Below are 20,855 nucleotides of genomic sequence, written 5' to 3'. Positions count from 1 at the left end.
TATAAACATGTGCTGAATAATGAATTCTAGAGCTTCACTGGGATGTTGCTGAGCTCAGGAACACATCCAGGTGAGGCATACGCTGTCTGTGCTTAAGGGTAAGTATCACACAGATACGGATTTGAAGGTCACAACTTAGTCTGGAAGCCTCTTCACCTGGGGACCCTGTCTTGGGTGGCACAGGGTCCAAGATCACATAGGTTCTTCTGTTCATTCACCTTCTTCCAGACAACCCAGAATGAGTTGGCCGTCTTCCCAAGAGGGGCATCTAAGCAAAGCTTCTTGCTGTTGCAAGTGACCCAAATCAGATCACCCCTCTGTCCCTCTCCAAAGCACTGCAAAGGTCGGACTACATGGAAGGGTGCTGCACCTACCCAGCCCTCTTTCACTCTGAAGGAGACTGGGCCACCCTAGAGCAAACACTTGGCCAAACCCTATCTAGATGCTATGGATATGGCATCTGAGAGTTGATGGATTGATTTCATTGCTGGTCCTGGATAAGGCCATGAGCCTCACTCACAATTTGATAGCTCAGCAGGTAGGAACCCTTAGGTGCTCATCATGATGGCTGCAAAAATGTTGTCCTAAACCCTATGGTGCATTTCCTCCATGGGAGCTGATTCGCCCTGGCCGTGGGCTTCAAATAGAGTATGCATGGCAGACACCACGGAAACTGGATCGTCAGAAGACACATGGTTCCTCAAAGAGTTAAACAGGATTCCCATGTTTAACAAGCTGCCCCCAGAAGTATACTCAGCCTACTGCAGGCAGACTCAACCTGTGTACCCCATCAGAGCAGCACCAGTCACAGTGACCAAGGAAGTAGCCCCAAGTGTCCACCAAGAGATGGATAAACAAACAAAATATCATTCAGTCTTCAAAGGAAGACATTCTAGCTGGGTGTGTTGATGCACGCCTTTAATCCCAGCATGTGGGAAGCAGAGGCAGATCTCTGAGTTCAAGGTCAACCTGGTTTAGAGACAGAGTTCTGTAGGTTACATAGAGAAACGCTGTCTCAAGAAGAAGAAAGCAGAAGAAAGGAGAAAGAAAGAAGAAGGTGATGGGGAAGGGGAAGAAGAGGAGGAAGAAGAGGAAGAGAAGGAAGAGGAGGAAAAGGGAAGAGGAGGAGAAGGAAGAAGAGGAAGAGGAAGAGGAAGAGGAAGAGGAAGAGGAAGAGGAAGAGGAAGAGGAAGAAGAAGAAGAAGAAGAAGAAGAAGAAGAAGAAGAAGAAGAAGAAGAAGAAGAAGAAGAAGAAGAAGAAGAAGAAGAAGAAGAAAGCGACCCCATAACAAAATGTCAGTCATGGAAGGACAGATCATGTATAGATCAGCTCTATTTCTGTGAGGCTTTGAGATTGGTCAGTCACAGACACAGAAGCAAAATGTTGGGTCCAGAGACAGGGGGAGGAGAATGGGGAGTTGTTTAGTGAGGGTAGAGGGATGGGAAAGAGGAAAATGGTTTGGCCACAGACAGTGAGCCCATTGCACTGTAGATGTAGTCAATGCCATAGAACTGTGTGTCTACATGGCGACATTGTCATGTATTTCTTTATCATAACTTTGAAAGGCAATATGTCCTTCATTTTCTCTCTTTCTCTGTCTTCATCTCCGTTTCTCATATTTGTCTCTATTTCTCTGTTTTGTCTCTGCATATTATGTTAGAAAATGTCTCCCAAAGGCCCACATGTCAAAGGCTGGATTCCAGTACATGGCACTACTGAGAGATGGATTATTTTAGGGGTGAGGCCTGGTGAAAAGAAGTCAGATCAGTAGGGACCCCCATCCTCTCTTCCTCTGCTCCCCAGCTGCCATGTGTGAGGTGAACAGGTCTCCTCCAACATTTGCTCCTACCAAAGGCCCAAAGCAACTTATTTCGCATGTGTGTGCATGGGTATGGACTTTGTCCATGCATGTATGCATATTCACACGTGTGGGTGCACATGTATGTGTGAATGCATGTATGCATATTCACACGTGTGGGTGCACATGTATGTGTGAATGCATGTGGAGGTCAGAGGTCGACATTGGCATCTTCCTCAATTACTCTCAGCCTTACTCATAAGTTCTCACTTGAACCCAGAACACACTGTTTCAGCCAGCCAGCTTGCTCTGGGCATGGCCTGTCCCTACCTCCTGAGCACTGGGCTTGCAGGCTGGCACCATGCCTGCTTGGCATTTACATGGGTGATGGGGATCTGAGCCTCAGGCTTCTTTGATAGGTAAGCACTTTACCCACTGAGCCACCTCCCCAGTCCCTGGACTGACATCTCTGTAACAGTGAGCTAAGACCTATTTCTCCTTACTTGTTGATTATCTCATAGCAATGGATACTAACTAAAGTGTTTTCTCTCTCCCCATCCCCAGTACCTCTGTCATCACTTGCTTTGGAGGACCCTGTTGCCATTTACAACGACACTTACATGTCTCTGGGGAGATACTTATGGAGAGGAACTGAGATCATAGAAGGAGTCATCTTGGAAATTAATTCCAAGGCTCCAGTCAAGCCCTGGATAGACGCAGCCCAGGCTGTATTTGCCATTACCCTAGGCAAGACCAGTGTGTTAGGCCTGTAGCTGGGGAGGAGCCTGGACAGCTCAAGAAGACTCTGCTCCTGCCACTGCTTTGAAATCCTTTTAAAATTTATTTCTGAGTGCTTTGCGTGCATGTATCTATGATGCCAAGTATTTGCCTGGTGCTCACAGAGGCCAGAAAAGGGCAGTGGATCCCCCTGGAATTAGAGTTATTAGGTGGCTATGCACTCACTGCTACATGGGTGTTGGGGATCCAACTCAGGTCCTCTGCAGAGCAGCAAGTGCTCTTGAGCACTGGGCAATCCCTCCAGCCCTGATGTGAACTCTTAGTAACTTTTAAACAGGGATGCACATTGATGCTTTGTAGAGGGTCCCACAAGCTCTGTAAGGGCCTGCCAGCCAGCTCGGGAGAGCACAGACGACCTAGGTTGGTTGGCGAAGACTTTGAGGTTGTTTGTTCTACAGCACAGATGGATACCATACTTGTGAAACCACTCTATGAAGGGGGATACTTGTGTCTTCCACCAGTAAAGTCTGCTCCTGGCATGCAAGTGGGGCTTGGCTCAGGCCTCTGCAAAGAAGGAACTCGGTAGTTGATGCTGATTCCCCTCGGGGGAACTTTTTGTTTTGTGAGTTATCTCCACTCATCCTACCAGGTCCCTGAGAGACAGGCAGAAGCCTCCCCACTATCAGGGGGGAGACAGGGGTCCCTCCCCTCCTCAGTCTGCCAGAGACTGCTTCTGGATTGAACTTCCACCCAGAGTACCTCCCCACCTGTCCCCCAGCACTTGCTAATGGTTCCAGGGTGACCTGTGGACAGATTTTTGTGTAGAAGTGGGGCTGAGGTGAGCAGAGTAAGGGCAGGCTAAGGGTAATTCCAGTAGTCCCCTCTGTCCTCCCTAGAGAGCCCCTGGATCTTTAGAGAGGGTTCCACAGAAGCCTCATAGTCTCAGGTATGTCTTCTGGAATGTTCTGGTTTGGGGTCCTAACCTGACTGAAATGAAGCTGCTGCAAGGACTTCTAATGGTCCCCTTCCCTGAGTCCACACAGGAAGCTGGGGACAAGTCACTGCTTGGAACCCACTGGGAACCATATCAGGCTACTGGGAGAGATCTTACCGAAGAACTAAACAAAATAACCTAAAACACATGTGGGCATCCACTCACCCAAGTAAGGCAGTTCATGAAAACAGGCAGAATGAATTACAGCTCTTGGCTGCCCAGTTGGGAGCAGGTAAGCAAGGGCTTAGAGGTACTGGTGGAACTGAGTTGGGGTGCCATCTCTCATGATCTCCAAGAGGTGCAGTGCTCAGTGGTAAAGTGTCAGGCTCTTGGTGTTCCCCTGCAGGCACCCAGTGGCATGGCCTACCAGTCCTACAAACACTGTTGAGATCCAGTCTCCTGGGCCTATCCAGACTTCCAAAGTCAGCTCTCCAGGGCAGGCCCAAGCACTTGCCTATCAAGAGGATAAGCCCTATGCTGGGTGCAGCGGCACACACGTTTAATCCCAGCACCTGGGAGACAGAGGCAGGTGTCCTCTATGAGTTCAAGGACAGCCTGGCCTACCCAGCAAGTTCAGGGCCAGCCAAGACTACATAGTGAGATATTGTCTTGAAAAACAAAAAACGACAGTAGAGCTCTGAAACTAAGAGACTAGGATCCATCAACTGGTGGCTGAGATCCAGCCTCAGACATGAGGGATATATCTTTCCCCATCCAGCTCTCAGCCTGGGCCAGTGGCCAGCCGAGGATCTCCAACACTTGGGAGCAGGACAGCAGCAGGACCGCCCACATTCCTGAAGCAGATTAACCTTCCCTCTCTGTCTCAGCTCCTGCTCTGGAAAAGGATGGAGAAGGCAGGCGCCCAATCTGCCCATTCCTTGCAGTCCCTGGGGATCCCTTTAAAACAGATTCCTGGACTGTGTCCTGGCAAGACTGAGACTTTGGAGGGAAGCCCGATAAAACCCCAGTGCCCCTGAGGTCACTCGTCCCTGAATCTGCAGCCACACCTAAGGTATCTCCAGTTCCTCCCCAGCATGGGTAAGAGCTGTGCTCCTAGGCTCTCCCTCAGTTCTAGAGGGACAGGCACTCCTGTGGGGACGTGCACAGCAAGGGTCTTATAATAGCTGCCATGGCTGCCAGGGAAGGACTGAGTGACCGGGGACATCTGAGCCAAGTTTCCAGGTCAGCACAACCTTGGTCCCTGCAGCTCCTTGAACATTTGTCTGGGCTTTCGGAAAGAGCCTGACTGGCAGAGCAGCTGTGCCTTCTGGGACCAAGGCTTGGAAGGGGAGCCAGAGTCCTGTGACTACCCTGTCCTGGCTCCTGTCTGTGTTAATGGGCAGATGGGGCTGACAGGCTTTTGTTGAATCCCCGCTTCCTCCTGGCAGGGCCAGCAGTCCTCACTCCGGACACTCACAGCGTGTGTGAAGCGTAGACAGCTCACTGGTCCCCAGTTCTGAGTTCTAAATATCTCTGTAGGCATTCTCAAAACCACCCACTCTACTGTCCCCTGAGTGCTTACCAATGTTGGAATGCTTCAGCAGGCGGCAGATCCGAGCCTCTCTCTCCAGTTTCTGGTGATCTGGCAACAGAAAAGGGCAAGGTATCACCTCGTGTCTGAGCAGCTGGGGACTCACGGCTGGCACATCAGGATGGGTCCCTGAGTGTGTGTGTGGCAGCACTAAGGACTACCAAACGATAGGCTATCCACGCATGATTTGATAAAAAGATGAGGCCACCCACTGCCTGGCCTCTGCAGCACACACCTGGCTGGCTGCAAGGAAGAGGAAGGCTGTGGGTATGTAGAGCCATAGACAACTGGCACCTGGGACAGAGACAAACATAGGAAGCAGCCAGAAGAGTAACTCTGGTCTGAGAGCTTCCAACAATGCAAAGAACAGGAAGTCTGTTAGTGGTACACTGACTTAATTATTGTTCTAATTCCACTTCTGGGCAGAACAACAACGTGGGGTCTGTACAACAACGTGCCAGGTGGCAGCAAGCATGTGTCCTCAGAGGCCAGAGGTCACTGATTCTCTCTGACCCACCAGACATGAGATCCGGCTCCAAGATATCCAGCCATGGCACATCTGGACACTGAGTTCTCAGAGGGGCTAATCGGTAGTTTGCTTGATGAATTCCCACCATCTCCTGGCAGGGCCAGCAGGCCCGACTGCTCCTCTGGCAATCCTTCCCTAAGCCCCTCCCCCCAAAGATGGAGCAACTTACAAGGTAGAGTTTTTATATTCTAAATAAAAGGTGCCAGGAAGCTTTTAAAAACTGATAGATATAGCAGTAGAATCCCCCGCTCCCCAAAAGCCCCCTGTGTAGAACGAAGGGCTGCACCTGGCCACAACCACAGCCAAAGTGGAATGCAGGGCCGCAAGGAGGCAGCTTGCAGCTCTCACCCAGCTCCTGCAGTCAGTCTTCCCAGCTAGTGATGCTGGTATGTGTGTGTGTGTGTGTGTGTGTGTGTGTGTGTGTGTGTGTGTGTGTGTGTGTGTGGTGGGGGGAGGGGGGAAAAGCAGGCTTTTCAGCACTAAGGACAGCAGCTGTCACCCTGCCAAGACTGGGAGGGGGGTGGACGGAGGGGGGTGGACGGGGAGGGGTGGAAGCGTCATTTAGAACCCCTACCTCTTGCTGAGTGCTGAGCCCCTACCAGAATGGTGAGCCCATAATGAATATGCCAATCCAAACCTCAGAGGGGTGCCTTCCTCACCAAGGGAACTCCCTAGGACCAACAGAAAAGGAAGAAGAATGCAGGCACCCATTAAAAAAGGTAGTTTAGGGGTGTGCAAGCTAGTGTTTGGGTCTCTGGCTGGTCTAGTGCTGAGGAAAATTGTCCACCTGCAGGAAGGCAGGGCTGGCTGAGTCTTCCCTGTGGTCAGATGCCTGAGGTAGGCAGTGTGGTCTAGGATACAGACCACTGTGCAAACACTTGTACCTTTATTCAAGGAGCTATGCCTACAACAGACATGTCCTTGGAACAAACCCAGGAGGCTTTCCTACCTCCTCAGACTCAGGCCTCACCCCACTGTGTCACCAGAAGCCCTGCCCTCCCTACTCCTTCAAGGAGACCATCCACCCCAGCAAACACTTGGCCCCTCTTACAAAATAAACTCAAGCCCCGCTACGAGGTGTCAGCTGAAGAAGCAGGTGCAGCTGGGGGTGAAGTGAGGGTGTGGGGAGCATCCCGTGTGTCTCTCTCTATTCAGAAGCTCAGAGACAGCTTCTGAGGCTCCTCATGTGTTAGGGGCTCAAATGTAATGAGAATTTGCACCCCCAAACAAGAGAAGGGCACACGGGGGGGGGGCTGTATATAAGCTGGCTTATTTACTTTGGCAGTGGCACATGTGTGCACGCACACATAAACATTACACACCTGCTAACCCAGGGGGCTGGCTAAGAAAGCTCAGGCAAAAGATGTGCTATTTTTTCCTTCTTGCAGAGGAACACCCCTCAGATAGAATACAGCATTCATCCACACTCCCATAAAAGTACTTATCAGAAAATAACAAAACAAAAAATACCCAACACAATTTTACTCAAAATTTTTACTAAAGCAGAGCCTGCAATTATCCACCCGCCTGCCTGAATTCTAATGATAGTGCAGTGTCCCGAGATGCCACCCCCGGGGATGCCGAGGCCTGGAAGCTTTTCTAGGTGATTCTGCCATGATCTCAGTGTGCAAGCCTGGCTTGCTAGGTTGTCTACTCTTCTAGACACAAATCTCAGGTGTCCCCCGAGCTCAGCAGCCTGTGTGGAGCCCAGTGCTGGGTACCAGCAAGGTCCAAGCCATCAAGGTACCTGAGACATGAAGCAGCTCCAGCAGAGCCTGCACACCCATGCGGAGTGACTCACACAAGGTGCGGCAGCCCACTTCCTGCACACGGATGCTCCCCAGCACCCGCAGAGCAGGTGACCCAGTTCAGCCTCAAAGCCAAGGCCTTTCCTCCGTGCTCAAGGGCTGTGACAAAGGCTTGGCCTGCATCCTCTGCAGCATGCAGCGTCCACATGCTGAGGAATCATGTGTCCTCTCGCAAATACTGCTGCAGAAGTACAAGCCAAGCAGCTTCCCTCCTCCCTCACCTCATGGCCCCGTGAAAACCAGTGTAAGACCCCAGACCATCTGAATCACTCACTTGCAGAAACTGGGCCAATGCAAACCACTTGCACTGTCCCTGGGTAGGAGAGTTTATGACCTAAAAGTCAAGCTGCCTTCCAGGCCCAGGGAGAATTTATTTCCTCCACAGGTTGAGACTCGCATGACTCTCTCAGGATTCAGGGAGCAGAATGGAAGTATTCTATGCTACTATACAAGTGACAGGGCTAGTGTCCATCACCTTGCAGATGACAGGAGCAGGGCCTGCCCCAAGGTGCTGGCAGTTAGGCCACGGCATGTAACATGTCGTTCTGGAGCATCTGCCACATGACAGGCACCATCTGTGAGTGTTACAGGTGATAACCTGTTTAACTCCAAAAATGCTCAAGAGGTAGAAGTAGCAAGCTGGTGGCTGGGGACAGGAGGGATGGCCCACCTTTGATCCCCAAAACACTCATGGTGTGGCTCCAGAGACTCGGCACCTGGAAGCCAGGACAGCAGGCCTCACAGGATAAGTTAAGTGACATTTTGTAGTCAATCTCTGCAAGTGACTCTCACTTCCTTTTTCTAGAGACAAGAAGGCAGAGATTCTCTGCCTACTCCAATTACCCTCCCTCCCCCAGTTTGCCACCCTCGTGGCCCCCCACCTGCTCCCAGGCAGAGGTGACTCACAGCCAGGGGGTTGGGGTGGCAGGCAAGAGGAGTCAACAAGCAGAGGACAGGAGGGGCGTGGGTGGCTCCCAGCCCTGCCAGCTGCAGGCTGTCATGGGAGGACACTGGGTGGGACCGAGGAGGGGCAAGAAGAGAAAGCTATGAGGCCCAATTGCAAGGGAGGGCTCCTTTTTCTCACTCCCTGTGGTCCTGGGTCTCTGCAATTCTGGGCCCAGAGTTCATGTGCAGCTGTACAGCTGTGAGTCCCACCTGCAGTATGGCTTGGGATAAGTGACACTCTTTTGTTGGCCCTCATTTGCATGATGGGAACAATGACAGTGTCTGGTGCCAAAGGACTGTGTTTAGCTGAACTCTGAAGTGTGTAGAGGGCACACCCATGCCTGATGTAGGCAGGTTCAGGGGGTCTCCCCACTTATCAGTGAGCATTACACCTCACCCCAGAGAGGTTGCCAGTGATCACTGAGAGCCTTTCCGTTCTGTAGGGAGACTCAGGACCTGTGAGGGACCCTCAGGGATACGCATTCCAAATAGAAAGGGCCTAGGGACATGGATGCTGCCAGTGGGGACAGCAGTGGGTCCCTGCTCGAATCACCTTTGCTCACATACACGGGAGGCTGGGAAAGAGCTGGCCATGGCTTCCTGGGCTCTGCTTCTTCAGGCTAAATCAGCTGCCAGGAGCATGAGCCTAAAGCCAGCATTGCTGACTGAGGTGGATGTCAGTCTGCCTGTGCTGCCAGCGGCGTGGCTGTAGGGATACTGGATGAGGGATAGCTGAGAGTTCCTGATGGCCAGAGCATGTCACAGGATCCTGTCCCTCCCCAGTGAGCAGCAATGGGACACAGATTACCAATAAGGCTTCGGCTGAGTGTCCAGGAAACTGCAGGTACTTACAAGGCCCACTGGAGGGGGGGGGGGTGTCTCAATCTCTCCCCGTTCAAGGGGTAGTAAAGATGCCACACCCATCATTGCTGGTCCTGTTCAAAAGCAACAAAGGCCACCACAGAGAAGGGTCTCCATCCAGCCTGAATCTCACCCTGATCGCTTAGAGAGCTGGGCGCATGCCTAGCCAGTGCTCCTGACTGTAGTGGGATCAAGGCCCTGCGGTCTTTGCCTTGAGCATGTGGAAAGACCTGTCCCAAGGGAACTGGCTCAGCCTGTTCTCTTTCTCATCTCTCTCAGCCACATACATCCCAGACAGCCTGGGAGTCAGCCATCTTAAGTCTCAGAGAGCTCAGAACAGCCACATCACGTAACACCCAGTGCTCCAGTCCAGTCTGGTAACCACACACTTCAATTCCAGGTCCCATCCACCTGGATGTTTAATATCAAGATTTTACACTCACAAGGGCCATGCATGCTAAGAAACCCGGTTGTCAACTCTTTGTGGCAGTGAGCTGCCAGCCTGGAGACCGTGGGGTGCCCTGTAGGCTGTAGCTTTACCAGCACCCTGCAGACCTGGGTGGGTACCAGAGATTTAAACCTCAGGACCGGTGCGAGCTAGCCCAGGACCAGTAGGGAGGCCTCAAAGCTCCAATCTTGGATTTGTTCACAGACGAGGAGCAGGTTGGGTGCGGAGAGGTTTCTGAAGGAAGAATGTCACCCAGGTGAAATCCAGTCCGAGCAGAGCTTTGCCCACATTCCCTGGGCTAATAATTTACATGGAGATAAACCAGCCCAGGCCCTCCCTGGTCAGCCCAGGCTATGCAGGCTTGCAGTGGGGTCTACCTACCCAGTCTTGGGGGCACAGTTGGTGCAGAAGTGGATCAGGGACAGAGACTAATTATTCCTTACGAGAGACAAGTGGTTCTTGTGGGTGAGCAAAGAACCCTGCACAGTCCCTCAGGGGAAAAAAAGGCTTCTGTCTGAGCAACACTGACTTTGGGGAGGCCAGGGAGAGTGCTCCCATTCCTTCTTCAAGGGTACTCTCCAAGGGCATCATGGGAGCTAGCAGGCACCTGACAGTGGGAATGACAAGGAGATGGTGGGCCCTGGAGGAGGACATGGGCTCCTGCTTAACCCCCAGGACCAGAGATGCCAAGGATTTCCAGTCAGGCCCACACTGAAGGCTGGCAGGCCAGAGAAGTGGGAAGAGGAGGCTCTCACTGTGGCTTTCTGTACATGCTGTGTTTTAAGAAAGCCTCAAGGCAACCAGCAATTAACCTGACAGCATCAGCCAGCAGCCACCATGAGAGGAGAGGCGTCTGTGTGCATGTCCCACAGCTGCCTGCCACCCCACTGGCATCAAGAAAGGAAGCAGGGCTCCCAAGGGACCCTGACCACCTGCATGCAGCAGACGGTTGTCCCTAAGAACTGCCCCCCACACCGGAGTGGAGGGCCTCTGGACTATTTCCCAATTAGTCAGTGAGGGCTGGCCTTCTGGGGTCTGGGCATGTGGGCTACAGTGTAGTCACCTTGGGGCTGCATGGCAAGGACACTATCTTCCCTCCACAGGGTCCACTTGTCCTTCAGCTGATGCTCTACTCCCAGGGCACTCTTCAGAGATGAGAACCTTCTGTCTACACGTGGGCGCAGCTCCTCCTCGAAGCAGAGACGTTGCTTGGCACTCCTGCTCTCATTGCTAAGCTGGCATCTGAAGCAAGGTTGTGGGGTGAAGCCTAAAATTGGGGTCAGTTCTGTGTTCTGCCATAACAGAGAAACTAGGGAAGTCCTCACATGCTCAACCATGTGTCTCCCAACCCCCAGCTTGGTCTCTGGGGATAAGACAGTGACTCTCTCTCCACCCCCCACCAGGAGAGGGCACAGCTCTTGTTCGTTCTTGCAAGCCACAGAATTATGCAAACATCCTCCTGCAGGCACCTGGGTCACCTCTTCTGGCTATCACACGGCCTACCTCCCCCAGACCTGCTGATTCATGGTGCTTGGGGCCCTGCACGCATGCTCTTCCAAGGTCTCTGGGAGCACACGACTGCATCTTTTGGGTCATCTCATCTGACCAGTGTCAGCTATTGTGCTGGTCATGGCCATTGCCCTGGGACAGGACTCCTACATCCCTGGCTGTGAACAGGAATGGATCAAAGTGAGGGGCCTGGACTCTAAGGTCTCAGCTTTGTCAGCTGTTGACCAGTCACTGTCCTTACATAGGCCTTGGTTTGAACAGTTGTCCCCTCTCCCAGATCTGGGGCCATCCGCCTATACCTGGGGTGATGTCTTCCCACACACCGGCCCCAGAGCATCTCACTTCTTCAGATACCATCAAAAATCCCTCCAGTGACAGCGGGTGGGCTGTGGCTCTGTGCTGGAGACTAAACGTCATGTCACACGGTCATGGGACAAAGAGAGCAAAAGCTTTTGGGGTCAGTGGCCTCTAGAGTACACGACTCACACTCACTGTGGCCTTACACCTTAAGTTAGAGGCCACCTCAAGGCTTCAGGCTACATTCCTGCCTCAGTTCCTGGGCATGGTGGCCTGTGCCTAACCTTTGCCTCTGCCTCCCAACTGTACCCACCACATCATGCTTGCCCTTTCCAGAAACTGCAACTACTGCCCATATCTTCACATGCATCCCAGTCTGAACATCTAGGGCCCAATCTGGCCTGAGACCTGCTCTCATGAGGCTAAAGACATATGGGGGGTGAGGTGGGTGGGTGGGAACAAGCTAATGAGTTTGTGCTTCCCCAGCCCACTTACATAATGCACACCATTCACTGCCGTTCTGGGCTCTACCCCGAGCCAGCCACATGCAGAGAGGTCCTATCATGTCCTTGTCGTCAAAGAGGCCTGGTATGCAAGCATCTCCAGTCAGCTGAGGCCAGTTTGCAGCATCCCAACTCCCATGGGAGCATGAGGAGAGGAACTGGCCTCAAAAGAAGTTTTATCTTTTTTGGTGTCTGTATCCCACTCTGGGAAATGTCCTCTCCTCACGAGAAGCTGGGGCCTGCTGGATCTCCAGCCTCCCTCTGAGCTGCAAGCAGCATCGGCCATTTTACATCAGACCCAGAGCTGCAGCTCTCCTAGGTGACACTAAGATACAGAAGCATCCTGTGGCCCAGGGTGCCTGGCCTCTGGGGACAGAGGCTCTGGCAGAGTGAGGGGATGTCTTTGGAGTGTCTTCTCTGAAGCTGGCTCCCGTGTGGACTCCAGCTTTTCAGAATGTTCACCTGGCCAGCATCACAGCACCACCCCCAGCCCTTCCCAGGCTCTGCTCCTCCATAGGTGGCTTGGGACCTGCTCTCCCATCCTTCCAGCTTGGTACCCGAGTCCAGTCTGCACAATTCTCTCCTCAAACCCTTTCAAGTCCATTTCTTTTTAAATTTTAAATTTTTATTTTATTATTTTATGTGTATGAGTAGTTTTCCTAAATGATGTCTATGCATGTGTATATCACATGCATATCAGAAGAGGGTATCAGATCCCCTGGAACTGGAATTACAGATGGAATTAGGAGCCACCATGTAGTTAGAATCAAGTCCAGGTCCTCTGGAAGAGCAGCCAGTGGTGGTGATCTTCACCCTGTCATCACCTCTCTGGGCCTATCAGTCACTTTCTTATAACCAGTGCAGCCATGGGACGCCCCTTTCCCTACTAGGATGGGCCCAAAGTCAAAGCAAGGAGAGACCAGCTGTTGAAGATTATGCTGCAAACCAGGCCTCAAATGGGTCCACAGTGTTGGCCATGGACCCCTTGGACCCTGTATACCCCTTCTGTGGTGGGTGGTGGGTGGCGGGCAGGACTCCTCCAGGTTTGAGGGATGTCAGAGCTAGAAAAGCCGGGCTACCCTAAGCCAATTCACGCATTTTACAGAAGGCTGAGGCAGGAGGGACCAGAACCCAGCTCCCAACAACTCCCTTCATACAGGCCATCTTCAGGAACCTCTCTTGATGGCAACCAGCTGCTGAGGCTCAAATCCCCAGCCTTCACCCTGGAAGAAGGTGAGCACCCGTCGTGGGAACCAAGGAACAAATGACCCTAGGAGAGCCAGGATCGTGGAGAGAGGCCTTCCCTGATGACTAGGGCCCTGGGATAAAGACTATCACATCTCCCACATCCACCTCAGCCCAGGGGGTGGGCACTGTGTACAGCATGGTCTAGGGGGCTTCAAAACACAACCCTTGGCAGGCACTTCCAAGCACATTGATCCCAGTCTTTGGAATTGTTCACACTAGGAGTCTGACCCCTGTCTTCACACCAGCAGTCACACCCTACAAGCAGTCAGCATGAAGTTCCTCCTCCTGTCCCCATCTCACAGGTGAGGGGACAAAGGGCTGGGGTTCCTCAGCCATGGCCTGGCTCTCCACTTCCGATTTTTCTCTGGGTCTAGATGTCAGAAGCTTAGACTACACCAACTTAGTTTATAAGCTGTCTTCCTTGGCCTTGTTCATGCTACCAGATCAAACACAGGATGCCCAGGTAAATTTAAATTTCAGACAGACTTCAAAACTATGTTTTGGCATAAGAATGAAATATGGGGCACAGTTATACTTAATCTTTTATCTGTTTATAATAATATAACTAAAACTGTTTATCAGCTCAAAGATAAAAGCTATCAGATGCAAAAGCTGGCAACTCAGTCTGGAACCCTCATCCAGGGTGGCTGACACTGAGGACGGGGACTTTCCCTTCCAGGGCTCTTCATCTGTGTCTCACACCCCATAAGCCCCAAGTCTAGTCGACAGAACAGAACAGTTATAGGCGGACCCTGGCACTAGGGAAGGAGTACTCCCCAAGGGAAGCCATTCCACACACCAAGCCCCTAGGAAATGCCCCAGGGATTTCACTGACAGAGGTGGAAGGGTTGTGCTTTTGGCCAGGGAGCTGGAAAGGGGAGGGTCTTCGGGAGGAGAGGGCACTGCCTGAAGCACGTGCTCAGGCTGCTGTGCTCTGCAGCGTCTTGTCTCTATTGACCCAGTTCTGTAGATTCGGCAAGCACATCCCTTGGGTGGAGGGGTGTTTGGGGTTGTGGGTAGTGAGGCCAAGGAAGGCACGCTGTCAGCTACAGCAGGAACCTCACGTGTGGACCCTCGGCCCACACACATCCCAGGCAGGTTTCTGAGAGGATGTAGACCCTCCCTCCAGCTGCACCTCAGAACCCTGAGATGTCAGGACAACTTCTCCCTGTCAGCTTCAGGCAGGGTGTGTCTCCTAATGCAGAAGACACCATGTGAGCCTTTGGGAAGCCAGGTGCCAGGCATGCATCTGGGGCGAGCTGGGCATGGGCCTGAGGGCGGAAGGAGCTTGGCTCCTCATCTGTGAGAGCAGCCCACATGTGAGGGCAGGCCTGTCAGTGACATGAGCCCCGACCTGGGACAGCTGATCTCCACTGTGAGCCCCCTGCTGCCCCAGCTGGGTTCTTCTACCCACCAGCTGTGGGTCTGAGATCGCCCAGCTTCTGTAAGACCATCGCCTCCTCTGTTCCTGGTAAGTCCGAGCTGTCTTAAGGGTGTGGGAGAGAGTCTCTCAGTAACAGTGAAGACCATGATGAGGACACACTCAAATTCCCACAGCAGAGCAGAGGAGCAGGTGCTCGGTCCACACCGTCCTCCATGTACAGTCGCTAACCAGGCGTGACCTCTGCACAGGCTCCCGTAGCTACAGCTTACCTCCACACAGGGTGTCCACAGAGACAACGAAGCCACCCCCAAAGGAGCAGCTGTTTCGTGTGACAGTGTGGGGTGGGGGGCAGTTAACAACAAACAACGTTTCTAAGACTCCCGTGAGTAATGATCTCTCTATCTCAGTCAATCAATTTCCCCTTAACTGCTTTTGTAAAGAGTAGTTTAATAATCTCTAATTATTCAGTGCATTCACAGACTGAATGCCTCACAATTCTCTATTTAATTAAGTATTAAATTTTAAAATCTGAGTGTTGCGGCCTTTGGCACGGGGCATGCGACTCTGAGTACTGTCATTTACTGGGAGGTCTCATCTCTTCTGGATTCAAGACCAACTTTCTCCTCCTTGAAGCAGCTTGTAGGAGCAGAGCTGCCTCCCTCAGGGTGCACTGGATATGGGTGCTCCCACAGTCTTGGGGATGACGGAGGAAAAGCAAGGTCCCATCTCTTCACTGAACTTGAATTATAAATGTAAATGACGTTGGCAGGCAGGTGTCTAGAAATATCCTAGTGTTTTGAGGTTCCCACCCCCTTCACCCTACTTCAAGAAATCTGAACCCAGGAAGGGCAGAGACCCCACGGAAGCCATGATGGGTAGCATGGCCCTATGTAGTCTCCGCCCCAGGGTGGGAGCTGGGAGACTGCAGAGCCTGTGGCCCCGGGGCCTGCAGGGCTCAGCCAGCAGATTCAGGACAGTTGCACAGAGAACAGGTCTGATTCTGCAGAGGTCAGCAGTGTCTGTGAGAAGGCCTGAGAGCAACCTGACCAGGCCAAGATGCAGTGGGGAGGGGGCGGCAAGCTTAGCTACAACCTGGCAGCCAGCACATCCCTCTGAGTAGGCAACGTTATCTTCATTTTCACTTGGGAAAACTGAGGTGTAGGGAGAATCCATGCCAGGTTTCCCCTCCAAAAGAAGCTAGTTACCCACCTGTGAGGACAGCTCACCTGACTCCCTCTCCCTCATCCCTTTCAAAGGGTGCAAGAGGCTTAAGAATCCCTGGGAACCTAAGGGAAGGCAGCTTGGGTAGCAGGGACACAGGGCAGAGAAATGCAGGCAAAGATGGAAGCAGCGTTCTGTCTGCCAACCAGAGCAGAGAAGGAATAGCCACAGTGCCACCTCCTGGGCATCAGTGGCCTCCCAGAACTGTCACCAGGATTCCTTGTGAGGTAGACTGTACGTGCACATAGGGAAACACAGGCAAAGCCCACAGCAGTCAAGGCTGCTCTGGGTTATTGCTTAAACTGGGTTTGATCCAGGGTCAGTAGAGTCAGCTTCTTTGCTGGGCTCCCTGCTGGCCAAGATCCTGGAGCCATACCATGGTCATGGCAGCATGGCCTTGTTGGATCCACCAGGTGTGACAAAGCATCCACTCAGAGACACTGCCTGGAATACAGCTGAATGTCAAAGATGACCCAACTACATGGTCCTGTTGCCAACCAGGCACATGGTAGAAACAGGGCTGAGCATTTGGTAACAGCAAGTATAGCTGGGTTTACATGCCAGGGACACATGCTGAAGCATCTCGGGCAGGATGGTAAGCAGTCTGGGGTCCGGGGCGCAGACAGGCAAGACCAGCCCAATGCTTGGGAATGTTTGAAAGTCTATCATAAAAAAAGATACTCAAGAAAAGGCCAAGGGCTGGACAGTGGGGAGACCCTCGGCGGAAGACAAAGCAGCCAGGGTCATCCTGCCCTCCTGAGAGCAGACTATAGCAGATGCAGGAGGGTAAGGGGTGCTGATGCTGATGTTCATAATTTCAGGCCCACTCTTTGCTGCTGCTCCCCCATCCACCATCAGCCCAGCTAGCAGAAAATATGAACTGCGGGCAGGGAACAGGGGCTGTGATAAGGTCTCTCCCTCCCATTCCCCCCTGCACCTTGGCAATTCATTTCAGCAACCTGGCAGGTAAGGTGGTCCTGGGCAGGGTGAGAAAAGGAAAACAGACCACACTGGGGGTTCAGAGTTTGAGGATATAAATGGAGGGGGTGTGTGTGATTAATTCCAAGGAGGCTGCAAATTCTATGGGAAAACACCCAGACAGTCTTCTGCTTGGGTCTAACAAGCTTCTATTCACCCCACAATACTTGGCTAATTCGACTTTTGGAGTGACTTTATGACCTTCTGGGAACTCATCTCCAGCCCCTCCCAGCATGCAAGATGAATCTGTAGGATGAGTGAGGGTCTGTCTGGGCATGTTGGGGGTCTTGTATAGGCCCACAGGTAAGATTAAATGTGAAAAGGGGGCATAAAAAGCTGGCAGGGAAGAGGAGACCTGAAACGGGGGCTGGCAGCACACTGCAAGGTTACTGGCAGTGAGGGCGGCACAGGTTCTCCAGCTCTGAAGGAGGTGCCCATCGAGCCGTCCTGTGAGGTTGGACAGCTGCAGAGGTTTGCTAGCCCAGTGGGGCTTGAGCCTTACATCTGTCTTGCCTTGGGATGGGGCCAAGGTCAAGGTCAGCAGGGCTTCTGAGGGCTCCTGTGAGGACCAAGGGAGGGCTGTGGAGTGATTACTACCACTCAGGGGCGGATAGAGAGACAAAATGAGACACAAAGCCTTCTGGATTCTGATTGCTCAAGTTATACAATAAAATTGGCAGGGAAGGCAGCGTGGTTTGCCGAACATAATGCGTACAGCTTTTACTGAGCAACTGGCTCGGCCAGGGCTCCAGTGGGTCGCTAGCATGGCCAGGAGCTAGCACAGAGCTGGAAGAAGAGCCGTCTTGGTTCGAAAGAACACCCCAAATAGTGGGAAGCATCCTGTCTCCCAGACACCCCTGAGTACCAGGCAGCCCTCATTGCAGTGAGAGACACAGGTGGGACAAAATACCAACGTGGCAAAAGCTGGAGACATCTAGGGATGGTGACAACACCAGGAAGTGAGGCTGACACAGAAGGGGCTCAGGAGCCTCTGGAATACATGAGGCCCATGTGTCACCTGCCTTACAATGCCAGGAATGTTTCACACCTGTGTGTGGTGGGGAGCACAGAGCGTCCTGAGTTTCGGCACAGTGCACTCAGCAAGCCATCTGTGGGTGTTACCTCCAACAGTATCACCATCAGTGTGACACAAGCAGACAAACACAGACATACACGCATTCATACTGCACAGGGACAGTGTGCTTTGAACCATGAACCTTGGCTCCTTTGTGCTGTCTCACAGGAGGGGGTGTGGAGGCTTCAGGGATATTGATGGGAGAGCCACAGGAACTGACCTCACACTGGGCCTGGGCTCACTTTGAGCGTGGAGAGCTCCATGATAGTTCTGTGTCTTGTCAGAGAAGAACCAGGCTCCCAGCCCTAGATCCTGAATCATAGTTCAGGACAGAAGGTCCATCAACAGCAGGTGACTCACATCTAGCCATGAAGAATTTCAGAAGGGATCCAAGCATCTCCCACCCAATGCAGCTCCCTATCTAGGGTACAGAAGAGACCATGTTCCCTGTTCCTGCGAGGTTTCTGCATATTATTCCCTGCTTGACCTTTGGGGATAGAGGTCCAACATGGGAACTAACCAGCCCCAGGTACTTCTCAGAGATGTGAAGTCAGGCTGCTACAGAAGCATCCTAGGCCTTGAAGATCCCCATCTTAGGTTCAGAGAATGCTTCCAAGAAGAAACACATATGAGAGCCCCAGTGGTTTGGTATACAGAAGGTGCTCAAACATGCTTACACATATGTTGATAAGTGGTAGGAATGGGGTTAGCTATGTGACCTGTGAGTTGCCAGATTGTAAACTGTAAACCCTGTAGTCAGCAAAGCAGTTCACACCCTCAATGTGCCCACTGAATGAGACCCTGCCACTGTCCTAATTCAGCCCTGAAGCGTCTCCCAGTCAAGTGGAGGCTCCTTGGCCCCCTGCTAGCTCAGATTTTAGTCTGGAAGCTCACTCGGGCTGCACAGTCTGAGGATGGGAGGAGGAAGAGGAGGGATGTGGGAGGAGAGGGTGACGTGGCAATGCCGTCTCACATTGGCAGCCACCCACTTGCCACCCTCAAGGCCTTACCAGGCCCTTGGCCCACACGGCTTGGGGACTCTATCCAGATCCCTATGCAGATCCATGATCCTCACTCATATCTGGACCCACCCCCCGGAAATCACCAGGGAGTGGCTTCTGATAACCACCTTGCCTGGAATGATGAACCCTGCCCCCATGCAGGCTCTGGCTCTGTCCGTCTGGGTGGCCCGCCCAGCCAGCACCACTACATCTGCAAGCCTGCAGAGGCTTCTTTGGGCCAGGTAATGGTGTTCCTTGATCAGAAGACTCAGTTAAGATATCCCAGGTGAACCAGGGCCAGAACTTCACTAGCATGAATGCCAACTGCAGCCCTGCCATTGGTCACTCATTGCTTTCTTTGACAGTCAGTTTTAGGGAAATATCACCTAGTCCCCCAGTACCTCACCAGCATGAGAACTTCTCTTCAGGACAATGACCCTGCAGGCTTGGGAAGGAGAAGAACCGACATGGGAACCCAGAGAGGCTACATGGGAACCCCCCAAATCAAAGATGGAAAGCTGTGATCTGTCTGAGGGTAAATGCCCACCATGTCCGCTCATCCAGACCCATCTTGAAGGCACTGGCATTCCTGATCCCTCATCACAGTCCCAAAAGGCTGAGATAGCACCCCTACACCCCCACACGCAAACCCCTGCCGTCTCCTACCTCTGGCCGACAGCTTCTTGGTATTGATGATTTTGGCTGCATACTCATGGCCGGTACAGAGCTTGACACAGCGTCGGACCACAGAGAAAGCCCCCCTGGAAAGGACGTAGAGCAGGAGATAGACACAAGGAGAGAAAGAGAGAGAGAACCAATTAATCTCCAAAGACACTTAGAACCTAGCCTCTGCCAGGCCTTAGGCACATGGCCAGTGACCAAAGGAGGCCTCTGCCCCTCCTACTCAGTTCTTGGCCACCCTACTTGGCACCAGCAGGACAGGGCCAGACAAACACTCTTGGGACTCTGAGAAGGAAACCCCAGCTTTGAGAGGGTCCCCACTCAACCCCTGTGTAACACCCACGTCCTGATTTATCCATCAGCTGGAATGAGAAGCATCTTCACGTTCATAATACCTGGGCATATTCTACCAAGGATCAAGGCCAGGCTGGGGGGGGGGGGACCTATACTAATAATTGGTGCAGCTGGACATAGAGACTCATGGAAGGTTTCACAGGGAGAAACATTACATAGCTTAACCACAAAACCAGAGGCAAGGACCCCCTGGGATACACAACTATCCCCATATCACTGAAGAGGCCACAGGGGTCCAGGGTGTGTCACAACAAGTGAGCCACACAGTGACACAGTGTTAGGAGAGGTCCTGAATGCTGCCCACAAGGCCAAGCCACAGAGACCCGGAGTCGAGGGGAGAGGAGGCCAAACCGGGCCAAACACTCCCTGGTCTGGCCCCTTATATCTATCTCTGTATCCCTAAAGTAGCTCAGATCACCACAGCTGGTATAGTGACTGCCATTGTTTCTTTTTGGAATGAACCTTTGTTTAAAAAAATATACTGTTTGCTTTCCTAGAAAACAAAACAAAAAAGTAACTGCTTCTATCTGATTAGCCTCTGAATGGCTCATGCCATTATGACCAGCAGTTACCCTCCACAGCCACTGAGCTGAGTGGCTCCAATTCAGGGGCTGACACAGGGACTCACCCAGGCGGGCCACCACAGCCTAGCTGCTGTGACAGAGTCAGGGCTGCTTAGGGGCGGGGGTGGCAAGCATGGCATGTTGTTTAATCTGTAGCTTCTTGTTCCATTTTTCCACTTATGTGCGGGTTACAGTCTCAAAATATCCCTTTGTAAGGGAAATTTAAAGAAAGGGTTATTGGTGGCTTTTTTCTTTTTCCTCCCGGTTTTCTTCTTTTTTGATTTTGGCCACGTTAGACAGAACCCAGAGCCTTGTGCACTGTAAGGAAGTGCTCTATCTCTGAACCATTCCCTACCCTGGGTTATTGTCCTTCACAGCCACTGTGTCT

The 20,855-nt window shown here is 52.3% G+C and overlaps 1 protein-coding gene across 17 annotated transcripts in view; it reads right to left on the bottom strand.

Annotated features, from left to right (window-relative positions):
• The window catches only part of Camk2b (calcium/calmodulin dependent protein kinase II beta), an 87,935-nt gene that overhangs the window by 32,654 nt on the left and 34,426 nt on the right, over positions 1 to 20,855 (bottom strand). For all 17 annotated transcript variants that reach the window (XM_034509295.2, XM_076938165.1, XM_034509287.2 and 14 more), the window contains exons 2-3: positions 19,536 to 19,630; positions 5,054 to 5,113 (exon numbers count right to left, since the gene is read on the bottom strand). In XM_034509295.2, coding sequence (XP_034365186.1) covers positions 5,054 to 5,113; positions 19,536 to 19,630 — 155 coding nt within the window. The remainder of the gene's footprint in view (positions 1 to 5,053; positions 5,114 to 19,535; positions 19,631 to 20,855) is intronic.

The sequence above is a fragment of the Arvicanthis niloticus genome, chromosome 7 (assembly GCF_011762505.2).
Source record: "Arvicanthis niloticus isolate mArvNil1 chromosome 7, mArvNil1.pat.X, whole genome shotgun sequence".
NCBI classification, from domain to species: Eukaryota; Metazoa; Chordata; class Mammalia; order Rodentia; family Muridae; genus Arvicanthis; species Arvicanthis niloticus.
This window is presented reverse-complemented; position numbering and strand designations above follow the sequence as displayed.